Source organism: Carettochelys insculpta, chromosome 21 (genome assembly GCF_033958435.1).
Source record: "Carettochelys insculpta isolate YL-2023 chromosome 21, ASM3395843v1, whole genome shotgun sequence".
In the NCBI taxonomy this organism is placed as follows: domain Eukaryota; kingdom Metazoa; phylum Chordata; order Testudines; family Carettochelyidae; genus Carettochelys; species Carettochelys insculpta.
This window is the reverse complement of record NC_134157.1, coordinates 25924785-25944306: the sequence shown is the minus strand read 5'-3', so window position 1 is coordinate 25944306 and position 19522 is coordinate 25924785. Positions and strand designations below refer to the sequence as shown.

Sequence of the window (19522 nt, the reverse complement as noted above, 5' to 3'; positions counted from 1 at the left end):
CCTCAGTTGTGCAAAGTCCATAGGTAGTGACTGACCTACAAGCCACGAGAAACCTTGCCCCACTTTGTAGAACAACTTCTTCAAATTTTTAATATGCTTGGTCTCATTCTTAAAAATCTGTAATCTGGCAGAAAAACTCAGTCTTCAGCAGTGTTTAATATTGCCCCTTTTAAGAGAATCCTTTGAGCAGGACTTAGAATACCAGGTCTGAGAGAAGTGTGGTCTTGATCACTATGTGATTCATTGGGTCCTCATGCACAGTTGCCTTTAGCAGCTAATCATCCAAGAAGAGTAAATGAAAATACCCTGATTTCTTAAATGAGCCATTACTGCAGAAATAGTTTTAATAAGTACTTTGGGTGCCAAGGAAAACCTAAATGAGTGCACCTTGTACTGGAAGTGGTGCCCTGTCATCACAAATCCAATACTTCAGATGATTTTGACAAAATGCAATATGAAAATGCTATGTTATTACTTATAAGAAAAGACTCCGTCTCTGAGGACTTCTGAGACTTTTTTAATAACACTGCAATATCTGACTAACACAAAAGCCAGATCACACCCTGACACTGGATTATATTTCAAAGTCTTGCACACAGAAAAGGCTCACCATTAGCATACCACTAGTAGCCATATCTCATCTGGCTTCTCCAGAGTCAATATGCAGTCCTGTTGTTTTTACATTTGGACAGTCAAAAGCATTCAATTACCAGATGACAAGGTGAAAAGGCCGCATGGACTCACCATTACTGAACATTTCATCATCTGTGAGCTGGCCATCTTTGCCATAAAGAACTCCAAACTTAAAATTTACGCAGCCCTGGGAAATAAAACCAGGGATAAAGCGTGTTAGTCAGGCAAGGCTGGCAAATGTACTTTTCTTATTTTTTTTTAAACTAAGGATTTCTATACCAGCCCTGTTTATGGAAATATATAGCTCATATCCTTGTGTTATATGCAAACATGGTAAAAGCCTTGTTTTCTGGCATGTCAGAGGAATGAGGGGTGCTGGTTAATTAAATATTCTGGTAAACAAAGAGTTTGGAAATGGAGAGGAGAGGGGCGGGCTGAGGCAGGGGATTGGGGTGTGGAAGTGGGGATTGGCTCCGGGGGGTGCCAGAAATGAGTGGCTCAGGGTGCAGGAGGTGGGGGATCGGGGCTGGGGTGCAAGGGCAGGTATTTGGGTAGTAGAACTGGAGAGTGCTCACCTTGGGTGTTTCCCCAGAAGCTGCAACACATCCCTAGTGTCCCTAGGCAAAAGCACAGCCAAGAGGCTCTATGTGCTGCCCCCTTCCACAGGAGCCACCCCTGAAGTTCTCACTGACTATGATTCCAAACCAATTGAAGCTGCAGAGGCAGTGATTAGGGCAGGGGCAGCATATGGGGTTACTGGGGGTGCTGCCCCAGCTAGATGCAGCAGAGACACATTGCCACTTTTGAGGAGCCACAAGGAGGAAGGAAGAGAGACTGATTGTCCCATGCTGACTGGACTATAATCCAGACTTTCAGTCAAGATCAGAAATGCTGGCAAATTCTCTTATCCAGCACTGGCCAGGTCCTGAGAGTGCCAAATGACAGAAGTTCAACCTGTACTACATTTATATTTTTCCTTTATCAACTAATTTATCTTTGAGTCATATGATCTATTTCTATTATGTAGTCAAATGTATTTACAATGGAATTTACAATCTTCAGCTTTGCATGTTACACAATGGTTCACATTACAGTTCTTGTTACAAGAAATGACTTGTTCCTCCGTTATTACAAATAGAGGGGAACTTTTTCCTATATGAAAAGTTAATATTCACCAAATGGGTTTTATAAGTTTAAAGTGATCAGTTTAGACTTACTTCTTGCTCTTCAAGAACCAGTAAATCCTGTTTTAACAATAATTAAAAAAAGCATGGTTAGCACCTGAATGAAGGTTTAAGCATCTTATTTCCACTCCTTTAAAAAACAAAGTTGTTTTTCTTTTCAAGTGACACTTCACTACACTTCAAGCCACAATGTTTTTTTGCCAATATCACTGGACTCTAATCTGCACTATCATGTTCTGCCATTGCAACTGAGCAACAAATACCACAATTTATTTCTATAAATAAAGTGTATTCTGAAACACCAGAAGGAAGAAAACAGTTTCTTACCTTTTGTATCTCAGGATGAAGAATTTCCCTAGGGCTTTTTTCAAATTTGTCAAGGCTCATGGCACTGTAATGCAATTAAAATAATAGATTATGTAAGAGATAAAGGGACACAAGAAATGAGTAAGGTATTGCATTGTAGCCAAATTAAACCTTTTTGTTTGTTTGCATATAAAGCTCCCTGGGCTAAGAACTATTACAGTTATCCTTTTAGTATCACACAATAATGAATTTTGGTTTGTAAAGTTTTCCTCCACTTCCTAAAAAGTAATATAAAGGAAGTGAAAAATCAAAACATTATTAAAAGAAAAACTACAATCTAAATATGCTTTAGCAACATAGCAGAATAGAAAAATAGTCAACTGCACACATAAGAAACAGGAAAAACCTTTGTATAGCAGAAAAAACATAAAATATGACTTAACAGACAAAAATAACTTATCTTTACCTATACCTCTGACTTTAACTTCATCTGCCATCTCCCTCCTAGTCTTGTTTTATCCAATTCAGGACTACACAAAGTGTGGGGCACGGCCCTTGTGGGCACAAAGGACCAACTGGAAAAAGAAGAATCGGAATGGACAAACCTGGCAATTGTTCTTTAGTGACTGATTTTTCTTTCCTTTAGTAATACATCTCTGTTTGTTAGGGTTATGACAAGAATCTTCAAAGGTTCAGCAAGTGTAACCAATGCACTGATATACATTTGAGTTTGGACAGAACATGGAACAATAGCTCTGGGAATGACAAACTGTAACTCTGATCTTATATGCCCATGAAATTGTAAATGTTAACACTGCTGGCTTTTGCACTTCATGGATAGAAGAACGAAAGACTAGTTGGAGCATTTCACAGGTCCAGGGAAGATGTCTACATTAAGATGGTTACCATCTTTAACAACATACAGTGAGTTTGCAGGGGGGAGGAGATGTGTTTGATTTTCTTTTCTAAAAGGCATCGGGGGGGGCAGCTTTCAGAAACCTGGGAAACCGTGAAAAAGAGTATCCACAATACCCCGGTTGAGAAGGCAGAAATAATTTCTTTCTACAGATTATCTCCTGAGGAAAACAATCAGCTCAGGCAGAGATGAGCAAACTATGGCTCACACGCTGCATCCTCAAAGAGGTAGCTATCAAAACAAAAAATCAGAAAAGTAGCACTTCAAAGACTAACAAAATAATTTATTAGGTGAGCTTTTGTGGGACATACCCACTTCTTCAGACCATAGCCATACAAGAACAGACTCAATATTTAAGGCATAGAGAACCAAAAATAGTAATCAAGGTTGACAAATCATAAAAAAAATTATCAAGTTGAGCAAATTAGAGTAGAGGGGCGGGATGTGTGTGTCAAGAAGTAGATTAAGCCAAGTATGCAAAAGAGCCCCTACAATGATCCAGAAAATTCACACTCTGGTTCAAACCATGTGTTAATGTGTCGAATTCAAATATAAAAGAGAGTTCAGCAGCCTCTTTCCAAAGTAGTGTGAAAATTCCTCTTCAGTAAAACACAGACTTTTAAGTCATTAACAGAATGGCCCACTCCATTAAAATGTCAGCTGACCAGTTTGTGGATCAGGAGTGTTTTCATGTCTGTTTTGTGCCCATTAACTCTTTGTTTAAGAGAGTTTGAAGTCTGCCCAATATACAAAGCATCTGGGCATTGTTGGCCCATGATGGCATATATGATGTTAGTTGAGGAACATTCCCTCCCACCCCTCTACTCTCTGATTTGCTAGTATATAGCCTAGCACGGCTTTCTCTCTGTTACTAAAGACTAACAAAACAATTTATTAGGTGATGAGCTTTTGTGGGATAGACCCAGTTCTTCAGATCTGGAAAATTTTGCCTCCAGTCATCCAGCAGTTTCAATCGAACCCTCAAGCTCTCAGTGGGGAGCAGGGTTTGGAGCTTGACTGGCTCCATGTGGCTCCCAGAAACCAGTTATTACGTGTAGGTGCAGCCAGAGGACTCTGTGCACTGCTCCTGCCACAAGCACCATCCTGTAGCTCACCTTGGCTGGGAACTGCAGCCAATGGGAGCTGAAAGGGTGTTTCCTGCTGATGGGGGTGGGGAGGGTGACCACATTGCCCTATGGCAAATACGGGACACTGGCCTCCAGGGATGGGGATGGGACTGCTGTTCCATGTCAGGGCTCCTTGGTGATGGGAGCTGCTGCTCCAGGGTGAGGCACCAGGGATGGGGGCTCTGCAGCCTCTAATGGGGAGGCACCAGGGATGACGGGGAGTGGTTGAGGGCTCTAGAACCCCTGGTGGGGGTGTTTCAAAGACTCCTGGACAGGGAGGTCCGGAAAATGAAACAGAAGCTGCTGCCCTGAGGTGTGGGAGCCTGGGGAACAAGGAAGCCAACTCATGAAGGGGCTCCCTGGCAGCAGGAGCTGCCTATCCTAAATGCAGGGCACAAGGGAATAAAGCAGCTGCACCGTTGTTGAGTTCACTGGCAGTGGGGGCTGCCACAATGGGGTGTCAGGGAATGTGACAGCTGCCCCACAGAGGAGCTGCTGCCACAAGTAGCAGAGCTCCAGGGAACCACCCAGTGGAGCACCTCCCACAGGATGCCCCGGAATGTGAGCCCTGCAAAATACACTACAATTTGCCTATTTTCTTCAAAAAGTTGGGATGCCAGTGAGACAGCTTAAATAAGGGACTCTCCTGGTAAAAATGGAAAAGATGGTCACCCCAGGGGTGGGAGGCAATGCACAGACCCACTTTGCTAGGCACCTTCATGTATTAGCCAGATGGAAGGAGGACATGGCACTACTAGTAAGCGACCAGGGAGCTTTGCGACCGGGTGCTCGCGAACAGGGTGCGTGCTAACCTCAGCCCCAACCCACAGATCCCTCCTGCACATTGAATGCCTCATTTCTAGCCCCACTCTAAAGCCCAAATCCTCATCCGCAGCCCTCATCCATTCCCACACCCCACCACTCTTTGGTGAGTATTCACGGCCCTCCATACAATTTCTATACAATTTCTATACTCTGATGTGGCTCTCAGGTCAAAAAGCTTGCCCATCCCTAAGCTAAGGGCTCCAATCCAATCCAATCATTTAGAAATCTTTGTTTTTTCCTTGGTTCCTTTCTTCCTCAGCCACAGAACTCTCAACTCAAGTTTGTGAGCTTTCCTACCCCATCTGTCCAAAAGCAAGGCCAAGATCATTTTCCCTCAAACATTAACTAGTGGTGTTTCTCCATTGGCATGGTGGTTTTACAAGGGTACTACTTGGCATTCTATACCACCTGCATAGAAAGCATCTTGTACATATGTGACTTCCTTAAGAACAGTTTGCTTTGTTTCACTGTTTTCTACAACCATAATGGAAAAGAAAATGTGAACAGAAGTAAAGCTTCTGAATGACAGAAAAAGAAAACAGAGCATAGACAAATACACTTAACAACGCATTTGTGAATATTTACCTTAAAATAGATTTCACCGATAATGTTTTCGTTGGACTATAAGGGAGGCATATTTTCTGCGTACCCTACAAAGGAAAAATACTAACAGAAATTAAATCAAATGTGTTGAAATTCTCTATGTAATTAAGTGTGAATCTTAGTAAAAACAAGCGAACAAACCAGGATCCCATTCTCAATTAACAGATTTATTTAAACAACATTACTGGGAAAATTGGAGGAAAAGAGTGGTGTCAAAATATTTGTACATGATGCAACATTATTTAGACTTATCTAGAATATAACGGAATGCGAGAAACTGAAGGATTCCTAACATTTGGTGATTTAACAGCAAGAGGGCGGGTGAAATTAAAATATACACAGTTACAAGCCAGTGCCCATTGAGAGTAAAACCAGAAGTATGCATACACAATAATGGGTTGTAAGTTTTGTAAGTTACCACAATGGACTGCTAAACTGAATCTTCTAAAACGTACAACAGTATCCAAAAAAAGGAAAAAAACCCCACTATATTATAATTGTAATTCCACCATATAAGTTAATGATATGCCCTCATGTGGAATATTATATTTAGTTTTGGCCTCTGATCTCGGAATAAAAAAAAAAGTGTCGCAGATAAGAACAATGAGAGAGTCAACATAATAGATGACATGTTACAAGAATAAAAATATTGAATTGTAAAGAAAAAATAAATTAAGTCCTCCTATTTATGGCTTCATAAGACAAGAATAAAGGGACTGCCAATGAAAAATAACAAATTAAATAAATGAACAAATGAAAGAAAATATTTTTACAAATGCCATTATTAAACTTTGGAACTCATTAAAAATACTGCAGCAAAAATCCCAACTTTAAATAAAATATATGCTATGTAGGTGGATAATAAAAATATTCTTTTGTATTAGCTAGACCTTCAGAACACATACGAATCCTCATGCATCAGGACAATCTAATCACTAAGGCTACGTCTAGATTAGAGTGATTTAATCAACAGGTATCTTGCAACAAAACTTCCATTGACAGATTGCGCCCAGACCACAAAGGGAATTAAAAAAGTGATACACTCTATCGACAGAGAGCAACCAGACTGCCTGGCAGCTTTACCAGCAAAGCAGCCACTTGGAACCCCAGCAGATAGGGTCACAAGTCACCATTCGCTTCTGGGAGCCCCATTGAGACACACCCTTAAAGGGCATCCCCACTCCCACAGACACCTGTTCCCTGCCTATGCTGCAGGTGTGCCTACCTCCTTGAGGGACAGCACAGCTAGAGAAGGGCTTTGCATCTTTCTGGGGAGACAACTCATTCCAGGGAGCCATGGTGCCAGGGCAGCCCCTGGGCTTGGGCTGGCCCCACGTAGAGGTGCTTCAGCACCTACTGAACCTTCTGAAGGCCATCCTACTCTTCCTCAAGAGGGCAAGCCCAAGATGACCTGCAGAGACCTTGTCATGGCTGCAGGACAGTTACACCTGCACACACCCGCCCCCCCCCCAGGCGTACCCGCTGAGCTGGAAGCACTGCACCACTTCCGACGGGTAGGACCAGCTAGTGATGGGGGCAGTGAGACGACCAGCAGTGGCTCCAGAACTTTCACATACAGAAGGCCACCTTCCTGGTGCTGTGTCTGGCTTGCCTCCACCCTCCACAGACAGGACACCTGCATACAGCCCACCATTCCCACGAAGATGCGGGTTGCAGTCACCCTTTGGAAGCTTGCCACCCCCGACAGCTACCACTCATTGGGCAACCATTTTTAGGAAGTGCACTTTTGGGGCCCTCGTCACGGAGGTAATGCACTCTTGGGCTGCCATCCCTGCTGTGTGTGTTCAGTCCCCTCTCACAAGGGCCAGTAACACCATCCTGCTGTGGGAAGTCATCTGTATGGGAGACATGGATGTAGTCGTGGCCAGATTTGCTGCCCTGCGGTACCTGAACTGCGTCAGGGCTATCGATGGGACCCATATTCAATCTGTGCTCTGGCGCATAGTGTGGCCAAGTGTATCAACTGCAAGGGATATTTTTCAATGGTGCTGCAGGCCCTGGTCAATCAGTGTGGACAGTTCATGAACATTTACATCACGCAGTTGGGCCAGTCATATGAAGCCTATGTGTTCCACAACTCTGGCCTGTGTCAGAGGATGGAGGTGGGCACATTTGTCCCCTGCTGTGAACAGGTGGTCAGGGTCACGCAGATGCCACTCTGCATCATGGGAGACACAGCCTACTCCCTCAAACCCTTGCTCATGAAGCCCAGCTGACCAGCTGGACCCCAACCGGGAACTCTTCAATGCCCGCCTCAACCAGGCCAGGACGCAGGCCTTTGGATGCCTCAAGGCACCCTTTAGGTGCCTGCTCACCCATCTAGATGTGGGAGGAGCACAACATCCCCTAAGTTCTGGGAGCATGTTGTGCCCTGAACAACACTGTGGGGGGGAAGGGGGAGGCCTTCCTCCCAGGGTGGGGTGCAGCCACCAGCCACAAGAGCCATACATATAAGCTGCTGGGCGCAGCTCCCATCCACCAGGCCCATCAGGATTGGGTGCAGATCCAGGGGATACCCCGTACCCACCACAACCCCAACTTCACCCCTAACCCCGCCCCAACCCCTGCACAATGAAGAGGGATGTGTATGCAGTTAAGTGGCTTTTACTCAACAAAGAAAAAACTTGTGCAAAAAAACCACAGTGCAAATCAAATCTATTTACAACAAACTGGAGTCCAGTGAACTATTTACAGTGGGAGGAGGCTTGAGAGAGGGGCTGGGGGGCGGCATCAGAACTTAGATGGGGGGGTGCTTGAGACAGGGGGTGGGGGCCTGCCACCATGAGCAGCAACCCACATCCCCAGGCTAAGAGATGAGGATTTCCCAGGAGCTAAGCCACATGTGGCCTGCCCAGTGGGCCTTGCCACAAGGTCTCTGCTGAAAGCTGTACCCTGCTCCCCCACTGGTTGACCGGCTAGTGGCCAAGGGAGGTGTCTGGCCACAGAGGGGTCCCTATATGCGTGGCAAGTGAGCCGGAAGCAGCTTAGCCCTCCCCAGGGCCCCCACACACATCTGTGACTTGCAGAACTGCCAGCAGGGGCGGCTGCTGTTTCATGCCTGCGGGCATGCCTGGATGCCAGGTGTCACACTCTTCAGTGTGTCTGGGGTCAAGCTGCGCCCTGATAACTAGCCTGCTTCCAGTTGTGGCAGATGCTGTCAGGGCATTCCACCCTTGAGGTCTGGGGTGCATCCAGCCTTCTGTGAGACTGGCAGCAGGCTGGTACTCATGCCCAAGTGCCGCCTGCTGGCTCTGGGTGGTGCACACTACCTTGCACATGGTTCTATGTGGCCTGTTGGCAGGGACTGGCTCAAGAATGATGATGAAAAGGCTGCTACTGGCTTCCACCCCACAGGATGCTGTACAGCTCCCTGTAATAGGGGCAAGTGGCGGGTCCCGCCCCAGAACGTTGGTTCCCAGGCCCTGACATAGCCCTGATGAAGCTCTTTCCCCTTAGCATGGACCTTTTCCATGCTTCAAGGAGAAGCATGGAAGCAGCCCCATTCTGCCAGGGTAGTGGCTATCCAGCTGTACATGGGGGAATTTGGCATTTTGCCTTTGGGTACCAGAGGATCTCCTCCTCCCCTGACAGGTTCAATAGGGCCTGAACCTTGGCACTGGTCCAGGAAGGGGGGTCCTGCCTCTTACTGCCTTGAGATGGCTACTGGGACTCCACAGGCTGGTCCCTCAAGGGTCTGGGGGGAGGGGGTGTCTCTCCTACTCCCTGCTGCTAAGTCATCTGTGAGACTGTAACAAAAGGTGTGGCTGTGAGGGCGTTGGAGCCTGTAGCTCTGCTGCTCCTACGCTCTTAGCTTCCTGCCATAGGGTTTCCCGGGCTCCCTGTGGCTTTAAGAATGGCTGGAGGCAGGAATCATAGAGCACTGACTGCTGGGGACAGCATGTGCCCTGGGGGGCACGTGGGTGGGCACCCTGGAGGCCTTTCCTGCTGACTGAAGGTCCCTTGAAATGTCTAGACCCGTGTTTTCTCAACAGAGACCTGCATTCCTCCTCACGGTAAGTGGGTCCAGCTGTCAACAAAAGTGATGCATTATGTTGACAGAACAGGCTTAGGAATCTGGACACTCCCTGGGTTTTGTTGACAAAAACTAGCCTAGAAATAGCTTATCTATCTTAGGTTAAGATGAAATTTCACCTATAGGCATGCTATTGGTTAACTATGCATGATGGAGACTTTTAAGCTTTCCACAAAGCAGCATGAGGAGTCTTTTTGAGTCAAGAGTCACTAACCCATAGAAAAAAATCAGTTGGGGGCCACATACAAGGTGGGGGGGTGACACTCACCTCACTACCTGGTGCTCAGGTGGGGTGTGCTGAGGCTCAGGGGTGGAGCCAAATTTGAGGTGTTCAGTGTGCAGGAGGGTACTGCTGGGGAGTGGGCTGGGGGTAGGGGTTTGGAGTCTGGGCAGGGGGTAGGGTGCAGGGGCAGACTGGTTGTGGGGTCTGAATGGGAAGTAGGGTTCAGGAGTGGGCTGGGGTTGAAGGATCTGGGTAGGAGATGGTACAGGAGCGGGGTGCGGATGCAGAGTCTGGGCAGGAGGTGACAGGGGATTAGTGTGCTTGTGTGGTGCAGCTCCTGGGGGAATCACAACCAACGGAATGTCAGAGGAAGGTGCCTGCTGCTTCTTTCCCACAACACAAGCGCTGTCCATGGGCTGTAGATTACTATCCTTGCCATAAAGCATTTGATACTAGTCCCTGTGAGAGAAACATTACCTGACCACCTGCATCCAAGTATGGCTTAAGTAAGGCATAGGTATTCCAGCTCTGTGTCTGGGGCTTAAGCTACATTGTTCCCTGTAAGCTGAGTGCTTGTGCAGCCACTCAATAGAGAGTCAAATGCCACCCAGCTGATTAGAAGTGTGCCCTTAGCTAGGTTTTTGTTTCTATTGGTGGTGCACATGCCTTGATGGGATGGAAAAGGTTAGAAGCAGCATTGCTCAGCTCCTAAAGTCAAGTGAATACCTCAGAATCTCAGCTATTTCGAAAAGTTTGAGTCCCCAAGTTGGGGAAGCAAAACAAATATGAGCTAAATGACATAGAATCATATCATAGAATCATAGAACACTAGGGCTATGTCTACACGTGCAGCCAACATCGAAATAGCTTATTTCGATGTTGCGACATCGAAATAGTCTATTTCGATGAATAACGTCTACACGTCCTCCAGGGCCGGCAACGTCGATGTTCATCTTCGACGTTGCTCAGCCCAACATCGAAATAGGCGCTGCGAGGGAACGTCTACATGTCAAAGTAGCACACATCGAAATAGGGATGCCAGGCACAGCTGCAGACAGGGTCACAGGGCGGACTCAACAGCAAGCCGCTCCCTTAAAGGGCCCCTCCCAGACACAGTTGCACTAAACAACACAAGATACACAGAGCTGACAACTGGTTGCAGACCCTGTGCCTGCAGCATAGATCCCCAGCTGCCGCAGAAGCAGCCAGAAGCCCTGGGCTAAGGGCTGCTGCCCACGGTGACCATAGAGCCCTGCAGGGGCTGGAGAGAGAGCATCTCTCAACCCCCCAGCTGATGGTCACCATGGAGGACCCAGCAATTTTGACGTTGCGGGACGCAGATCGTCTACACGGTCCCTACTTCGACGTTGAACGACGTTGAACGTCGAAGTAGGGCGCTATTCCTATCTCCTCATGAGGTTAGCGACTTCGACGTCTCGCCGCCTAATGTTGAAGTTAACTTCGAAATAGCGCCCGACGCGTGTAGACGCGACGGGCGCTATTTTGAAGTTGGTGCCGCTACTTCGAAGTAGCGTGCATGTGTAGACGCAGCTTCGGACCGGAAGGGGCCTCGAGAGGCCATCGAGTCCAGTCCCCTGCCCCGACGGCAGGACCGACCACTATCTACACCATCCCTGATAGACATCTATCTAATCTGTTCTTAAATATCTCCAGCGAGATTCCACAACCTCCCTTGGCAACTTATTCCAGTATTTGACCACCCTGACAGTTAGGAACTTTTTCCTAATGTCCAACCTAAACTTCCCTTGCTGCAGCTTAAGTCCATTGCCTCTTCTTTTTTCCAAGCTAAACAAGCCCAATTCTTTCAGCCTTTCTTCATAAGTCATGTTCTCCAGACCTTTTATCATTCTAGTTGCTCTTCTCTGGACCTTCTCTAATTTATCCACATCTTTCTTGAATTGGGGTGCCCAGAACCGGACACAATATTCCAGCTGAGGTCTAACCAGCTCAGAGTAGAGTGGTAGAATGATTTCTCGTGTCTTGTTCACAACACACCTGCTAATGCATCCCAGAATCATGTTTGCTTTTTTTGCAACAGCATCACACTGTTGACTCATATTTAACTTGTGATCTACTAGAACCCCTAGGTCCCTTTCTGCTGTACTCCTTCCTAGACAGTCTCTTCCCATTCTGTATGTGTGAAACAGATTATTCCTTCCTAAGTGCAGCACCTTACATTTATCTTTATTAAACTTCATCCTGTTTACTTCAGACCATTTCTCCAATTTATCTAGATCATTCTGAATTATGACCCTATCCTCCAAGGTAGTTGCAACCCCTCCCAGCTTGGTATCATCTGCAAACTTAATAAGCGTACTTTCTATGCCAATATCCAAATCATTAATGAAGATATTGAACAGAACCGGTCCCAAAACAGACCCCTGCGGAACCCCACTTGTTATGCTTTTCCAGCTGGATTGAGCACCATTAACAACTACTCTCTGGGTGCGATTAGCCAGCCAGTTATGCACCCACCTTATTGCAGTGCGATTTAAGTTGGACTTGCCTAGTTTGTCGATAAGAATATTATGCGAGACCATATCAAATGCTTTACTAAAGTCTAGGTATACCACATCCACTGCTTCTCCCTTATCTACGAGTCTCGTTATCGTGTCAAAAAAAGCTATCAGGTTGGTTTGACATGATTTGTTTTTTTTACAAACCCCATGCTGGCTGTTCCCTATCACTTTACTACCTTCCAAGTGCTTGCAGATGACATCCTTAACTACCTGCTCCATTATCTTTCCTGGCACAGAAGTTAAGCTTACTGGCCTGTAATTTCCTGGGTTGTTCTTATTCCCCTTTTTGTAGATGGGCACTATATTTGCCCTCTTCCAGTCTTCTGGAATCTCTCCTGTCTCCCATGACTTTCCAAAAATGAGAGCTAACGGCTCAGCTACCTCTTCTATCAGCTCCTTGAGGATTCTAGGATGCATTTCATCAGGCCCTGGTGACTTGCAGACATCTAATTTTTCCAAATGGTTTTTAACTTGTTCTTTTTTTATTTCAAAAACTAACTCTACCCCTTTTCCACCAGCATTCACTATGTCAGGCATTCCTTCAGATTTCTCTGTGAAGACCGAAACAAAGAAGTCATTAAGCATCTCTGCCCTTTCCAAGTTCCCCATTACTGTTTCTCCCTCCTCACTGAGCAATGGCCCTACCCTGTCCTTGGTCTTCCTCTTGTTTCTAATATATTTGTAAAAGGCCTTCTTGTTACCCTTTATGCCTGTAGCTAGTTGGAGCTCATTTTGTGCCTTAGCGCTTCTAATTTTACTCCTGCATTCCTGTGTTATTTGCCTGAGAATCTGAAGCAATAGCTCTGAGAAGTTTGAACTAGCTTTTTTACCTCAGTCGGATATTACTTCCAGAATGCACTGATCTGGGGAACTTCAGGAACACCCCACCCGCAGAAAACTGTATGGCAGGAGGGGAAAAATACAATAGGCACTGGCTCATCCACATATGCATATGTACCTGGATTACCAGGGGAAGCACTGAGGAAGGGTTCTCCTTGCTACTATCTCCATCTATCTAGGACTAAAACAGATTGTAATCCCTTGGATTGCCTACTTCTGGCTCAGATCCCAGGTACTGCCCATAACTCTCTGAGAAGGGAAGAGACCGCTGCTATTGACATTCTAGGTTGGGGACGGGGTCACAACGCAGAGACAGGGCTCTTGAAGGCATTTGACTATTAAGGTCAGGACCCATCTTCTGAAATCCTATAAAACAATTTGTTCATTTTATGACCATGCCTTAAATCAGACTAGGAGACTGGGCTCCCTCTATTTTGTCATAGAATCACAGACTCCAAGGGCTGGAGGAGACCTCAGGAGATCATCAAGTCCAGGCCACTGCCTAAAGCATGATCAATCCTAACTAAATTATCCCAGCCAGGATTTTGTCAAGTTGGGACTTATAAGCCTCTAGGGATGGAGATTCCACCACCTCTCTAGGCAATGCATTCCAGTGTTTCCCCACCCTCCTAATGAAATAGGTTTTCCTAATATCCAACCTAGACTTCCCAAACTGTAACTTGAAACCATTGCTCCTTGTTCTACCATCCACAACTACCAAGAACAGCCTCTCCCCATCCTCTTTAGAACCCTTGTAGTTGAAGGCTGCTATCAATCGCCTCTCATTCATCTCTTCTGCAAACTAAATAAGGCTAAATCCCTTTGGTCTTTCCTCATAGGTAATGTGGTACAGCCCCCAAATCATTTTCGTTACCCTCCAGTGGATCCTCTCCAATGCATCCACATCCTTTCCATACTGGGCTGGGCGGGGGTCAGAACAGGACACAATACTCCAGATGTGGCCTCACCAGTGTCAAACAAAGAAGAAGAAGAATTTCTCTAGATCCACTGGAAATGCTCCTATTGCACCCCAATATGCCATTAGTCTTCTTGGCTAGCTGGGCACACTGTTGACTCATATCCACCCTCTCATTCACTGTAATCCCAAGCTCCTTATCTGCTGCACTGCTACTTAGCCGGTCAGTCCCCAGCTTGTAACAATGCTTGGGATTCTTCCACCCCAAGTGCAGGACTCTGTACTTGTCCTTGTTGAATCTCATTAGATTTCTTTTAGTCCAATCCTTCAATTTGTCTAGGACATTCAGGACCCTATCTCTACCCTCCAGCATATCTACCTGTCCCTCTAGCTTAGTGTCTTCTGTAAATTTGTGACTGGATCTCTATGCAAGTCATTCAACATACTGACAATCCAAACTGTATGACAGTAAATACTTAAAATAAGTGAGTGTAATAACTATTGAGTTCATGGTTTTTAGGGGAGAAGCAAGGAATCCAAAGTTTTCTTATAGGTGAAGGAAGCCAGGATGACAAAAAGCTAGCATCTGGTAACATGAACCTTATAGAGAAGATTTGTTTATATTCTTTTCTGGGATTACTAGTAATACACGTGTCTTCTGTAGCAACCGCATCACAGTAGCTAGGGGAAAATGTTAGAGTTCAGTGGTACAGCCAGGCAAAGAAAATGCCCTAAGAAACCAAGGAGAACGGGCAGGCAGGCAGGCAGGCAACAATTAGTAGTTGTTCCTTACTGTTTTTTTCCAGAGAATTGACCGATATTGAGGGACACGCTGATTGTTTTGGTTGGAGAGCACGACGGACAGGAAAAAAGGGCTCTTCTCTGCATCTGTACCTACATAATTCTGATGAACTGGAAAGAAAACACAAGTGGAAAACAATTATACAGGGGAAAAAAATCAATTGTTAGAAAAGGAACTACAATGTTGGTAGGTTTTCAGAAGCATATCATCAAAATCTCCTTCCTCCACTTTTCCTGCTGCTGAAAGAATTATCCCCATACTATGATCTGTTGTCTTGATTAACGTAACCTTCTCTCATTCAATTTCTCTGCTAATCCCCCTATTCCCACAACTCTATCAATCTCTGAATTCTCCTCCATATTGTACCTAGTTTGAGTTCCTTACTCTAGCAGATCCTGTAATCTCACAGTCACTCTTCTCATTGAACTCTCTCAAGCTCCACTAAACACTTTGCATTCCTTTTGCCTACTCTACCCTTTGTCCCCTTGTCTGTTCTCGGTTTTGTGCTGTCATGCTGCTCACTATAACTGAAAAAGTCTCTCTGCACTGGGTAGCGATTTCGTTGTATATGCCCAAACTATCCAATAGCTGCATTTAACATTTGATCTCTAATGATCAATACTGGGTTTAATGAAATCTAATAAAACAGAAAAGGATGTCATTGGCTTTGAGAAAGAAACATGATTTGAGACGAAACTGAAGAGAAAGTATAAGACAGTTCAAAAAACAAAGAGACTTGGACAGGCTAGGCAAGGAAGAAACAGGGAACGCATACAGAGCAGCACTTGAAGAGAAAATCAGGAATGCGGACACAGAGAAAGACCTAGATAAGAGTTGAAGGGATAGCCACAGTGACAGAAGAGACAATTGAGCAGATGGTCACAGAAGAAGAGAAGATCAATGAGAAGTGGATTACGCAGAAGACACTGAAGTTAGTCCAAGAGAAGAGAGCGCTGAAGATCAGAAGGGATGTTTCTGAGAGGGCGGAATAGCGATATACAGTGAAATGCAATGAGGTAAGGAAAGTGGCCAGAATGGACAACATGAAATGGTTAGAGGAGCAGTGTGAATATACAGAGAGGTATTACAGCAAGTGTAAGACCAGGGAGATGTATAAAATGATTAGGAATATTAATAGGAAGTGGCAGCTGAAGCCGATGGCAATCACAGATGAGAATGATGAGGTGCTCATGAACAAGGAGAAGATTGTGCAGTGATGGACAAGATATTGTACTGATCTGTACAAAGCAAAGTTGCACATGATTGTCTCAGCGAGACTGATCGAAGAACTGAAAGAGATATCACCGCTGAGCATCAAGTCTGATATTTTGAAGGACGAAGTAGAAAGAGCAGTGAAATGACTAAAGAACAAGAGTCCTGGAAACAATAAAATCACAGGAGAGATGATCAAATATGGCAGAAAAAGCATGATTCAGGAAATACACTGACTATTTAATATAGTGTGGAAACAAGAGAAGGCACCTAGGGAAAGGACAAGATCCATGCTAGTGACAATATACAAGAAGGGAAGCATGTTGGAGTGCAAGAACTACAGAACAATTGCTTTAATGAATCATCTAAGCAAGGTGCTGATGATGATAATGACTGTGAGAGACTGAGATCACAAACAGAACATCTAGTGGATGAGCAAGTGGGATTAGGAAAGACAGAAGTACCATACAGCAGATATTGACACTAAGATTGATAGCGGAGAAAGCTCGAAAAAAGACCAAGAACATCTAGAATTGTTTCATCGATTTTCAGAAGGCAGTTGACAATATAGATCAGAAAGTGACTTGGGCAGTGTTGGAGTCGCACGGAGTGGACAGCAGACTGATATGGTTGTTGAAGGATATCAACAACTCGGAGGCAGCAGTCATAACGTGTGGAGAGTTGAGAAGCTGGTTTAGAATGAGCAGAAGTACGAGACAAGGAAATCTGATATTGATGGGTATCTTCATCCTGCACCTAGAGAGTGCAATGAACAAGATCAAGGAAGAGGTAGAAGAAATACTGGTGCATCGGATGAGAATTAATAACTTGAGGCTCGTGGATGATACAGTTATCATCAAGGAAGATGAAGAGAGGCTAGTGAGAATGGTGCAGGTGCTAAACAAGGAAGGGAAGAGGTACAGACTGATTATGAACATCGATAAAATGAAGACAATGGTATTTGGAGATAAGGATATAGGAAGGAAGATCAACGTAGACAGTAGTGAACTAGATAACATAGAGAAGTTCACGTATCTGGGAAGCAACACGACGTATGATCTAGACTGTAAGAAGGAAATAGCGCCTAGAATAGTGAAAGCAAGAGCAAGTTTGAAGGCAACGGATAAGATCTGGAAAAGCAAAGTGATTAGCTTAGGAACAAAGCTGAGTATCTTGAAAACGTGTATTCAGCAGCATGTTGTATGGATGTGAGACATGGGTGATAATGAAAGATTCAAAGAGAAGGATATTGGCATTGGACAGGTGTTGTTATAGAAAGATCCTGAGAATAGGATGGATACAGAAGGTCACCAATGAGGAATTATATAGGAAGATACAGCCGAAAGAGAACCTACTGCAGAAGGTTATACAATGAAAGTTGCAGCTACTCGGGCATATTTGCAGAATGAATGACGAATGCAAAATCAAGACCCTGGTACTTGGCATAATGGATGGTTCGAATAGGAGAGGCAGACCCCACAGAGAATGGGTAGATGATATAGTAGATTATAGACTAGCTCCACACCAGAAACTAAGCCACTCTGCACTGAACAGGAAAGATGGACGGCAGTAGTGAGGGAGGCATCGGACACCAACAGATGCTGATCCCATGTTTGTTGATGATGATGATGATGATGGTGTCTATGATGCTATCAATGAGATGACTAAAATGAGTAAGGCCACTACACTCTTACCCTCAACTATGTCAGAGACCTACTGAAAAACTGTTAGATGAACAACAACAGATGCACTTCATTTTTGAAGAGTAACAGAGAAGGAGCTGTGCTAGTCTATATACTGTCAAAACAAAAAAGCAGTCAAGCAGCACTTTAAAGACTAACAAAATAATTTTTTAATTAGGTGAGCTTTTGTGGGACAGGCCCACTTCTTCAGACCATAGCCATACCAGAACAGACTCACTATTTAAGGCATAGAGAACCAAAAACAGTAATCTAAGTTGACAAATCAGAAAAAAATTATCAATGTGAGCAAATCAGAGAGCAGAGGGGCGGGGGAGGAGTGAAGAATTAGATTAAGCCAAGTATGCCAAAGAGCCCCTATAATGTCCCAGAAAGTTTGCATCCCGGTTCAAACCACGTGTTAATGTGTCGAATTTGAATATGAAAGAGAGTTCAGCAGCTTCTCTTTCTAAAGCAGACTGAAAATTCTTCTTCAATAAGACACAAACTCTTAGCTCATTAACAGAATGGTCCACTGTAGCCCTGCTCTACTCCATCTTGCCCCTCTTAGGTGCCTCAGAGCACAAAGGACAAAGGCAACAGCACAGTCTTAGATGCCTGGGAGTGCAGATGTGGTAATCTCAAGCACAATCTTTGAAGCCTCAGAGCACAGATGTGCTGCCTCATCATGACCCTGGACAACAGAAGAACACAGATAAGTGGGCTAACAGGCCAGCCGATGACCACAGGGCCTCAAACTGCCCTTGGCTGGTACCAATAATTGATACGCCTACACATCATCCCAGGAGAGGAATCTCGTGCCCATACGAAAAGAATGTTCTGTCTTAACCATTTAGTTCTCTCTATCTTACAAGTGTAAATTAAGTTGCAACTCCTTTGTAAGAACTGGCATCACAAAGGCGAACCAGTACAATTGGCATCTTTAGATAAGGAAGAGTGTACGTGACCCAAGGGGTATAAAGAAGGGTACGGCAGCCCTCTCTAACTGAGCTCCAATTACCTATACCTGCCGGTTAGGTAAGGTTATTGCCTCCCGAGGACCAGGGGACACCCTCCTCGTACTCGTCTTCCCGAGGGACTGAGTGAACAATACTGGCTATGCCGGAGTCGGAGGACGCAGGGGTGAGAATTATACCTGCAATGTACTTTTGTGCACATTTAATAGTAAGAGCTCTGTGTGACTCCTTCCAGTTACTGTAACTCGGACGAACACAAAGAACCCGAGCCGATTTGGCTATATTAGCATGGTCAGTGGTAAGGTGCAGTGAGAGCTTAGGGCTGAGTCATGTCGACTCCACGGGACAGACTCCTTGGGCACCCATCAGCCACCCTGGCTGCCCACTGCGAAGGGACAGTCTGTCCTAGCAGTTAAAGACTCAGGTGAAATAAGCTCTCTGCACCAACCTTTGGGGCATCCATCAGCCACCGTGGCTGCCCGCTGCGAAGGGAGTGCCGGTCCTAGCAGTTAAAGAGTCGGATGTAATAAGGCTCACAGACCACTCATTACCTGGCCATCAGCTAACACCCACTCCATTAAAATGTAGACTGACCGGTTTGTGGATCAGGAATGTTTTGATGTCTGTTTTGTGCCCATTAACTCTTTGTCTGAGAGAGTCTGAAGTCTGTCCAACATACAAAGCA

General features: G+C 45.2%; 1 protein-coding gene across 1 annotated transcript in view; it reads right to left on the bottom strand.

Annotated features, from left to right (window-relative positions):
• Positions 1–19522, bottom strand: part of GARNL3 (GTPase activating Rap/RanGAP domain like 3) — a 229207-nt gene that overhangs the window by 127882 nt on the left and 81803 nt on the right. Inside the window, exons 6-10 of the mRNA XM_075015526.1 lie at positions 14961–15079; positions 5577–5641; positions 2145–2208; positions 1851–1877; positions 745–820 (exon numbers count right to left, since the gene is read on the bottom strand). Of these exons, the coding sequence (XP_074871627.1) occupies positions 745–820; positions 1851–1877; positions 2145–2208; positions 5577–5641; positions 14961–15079 (351 nt within the window). The remainder of the gene's footprint in view (positions 1–744; positions 821–1850; positions 1878–2144; positions 2209–5576; positions 5642–14960; positions 15080–19522) is intronic.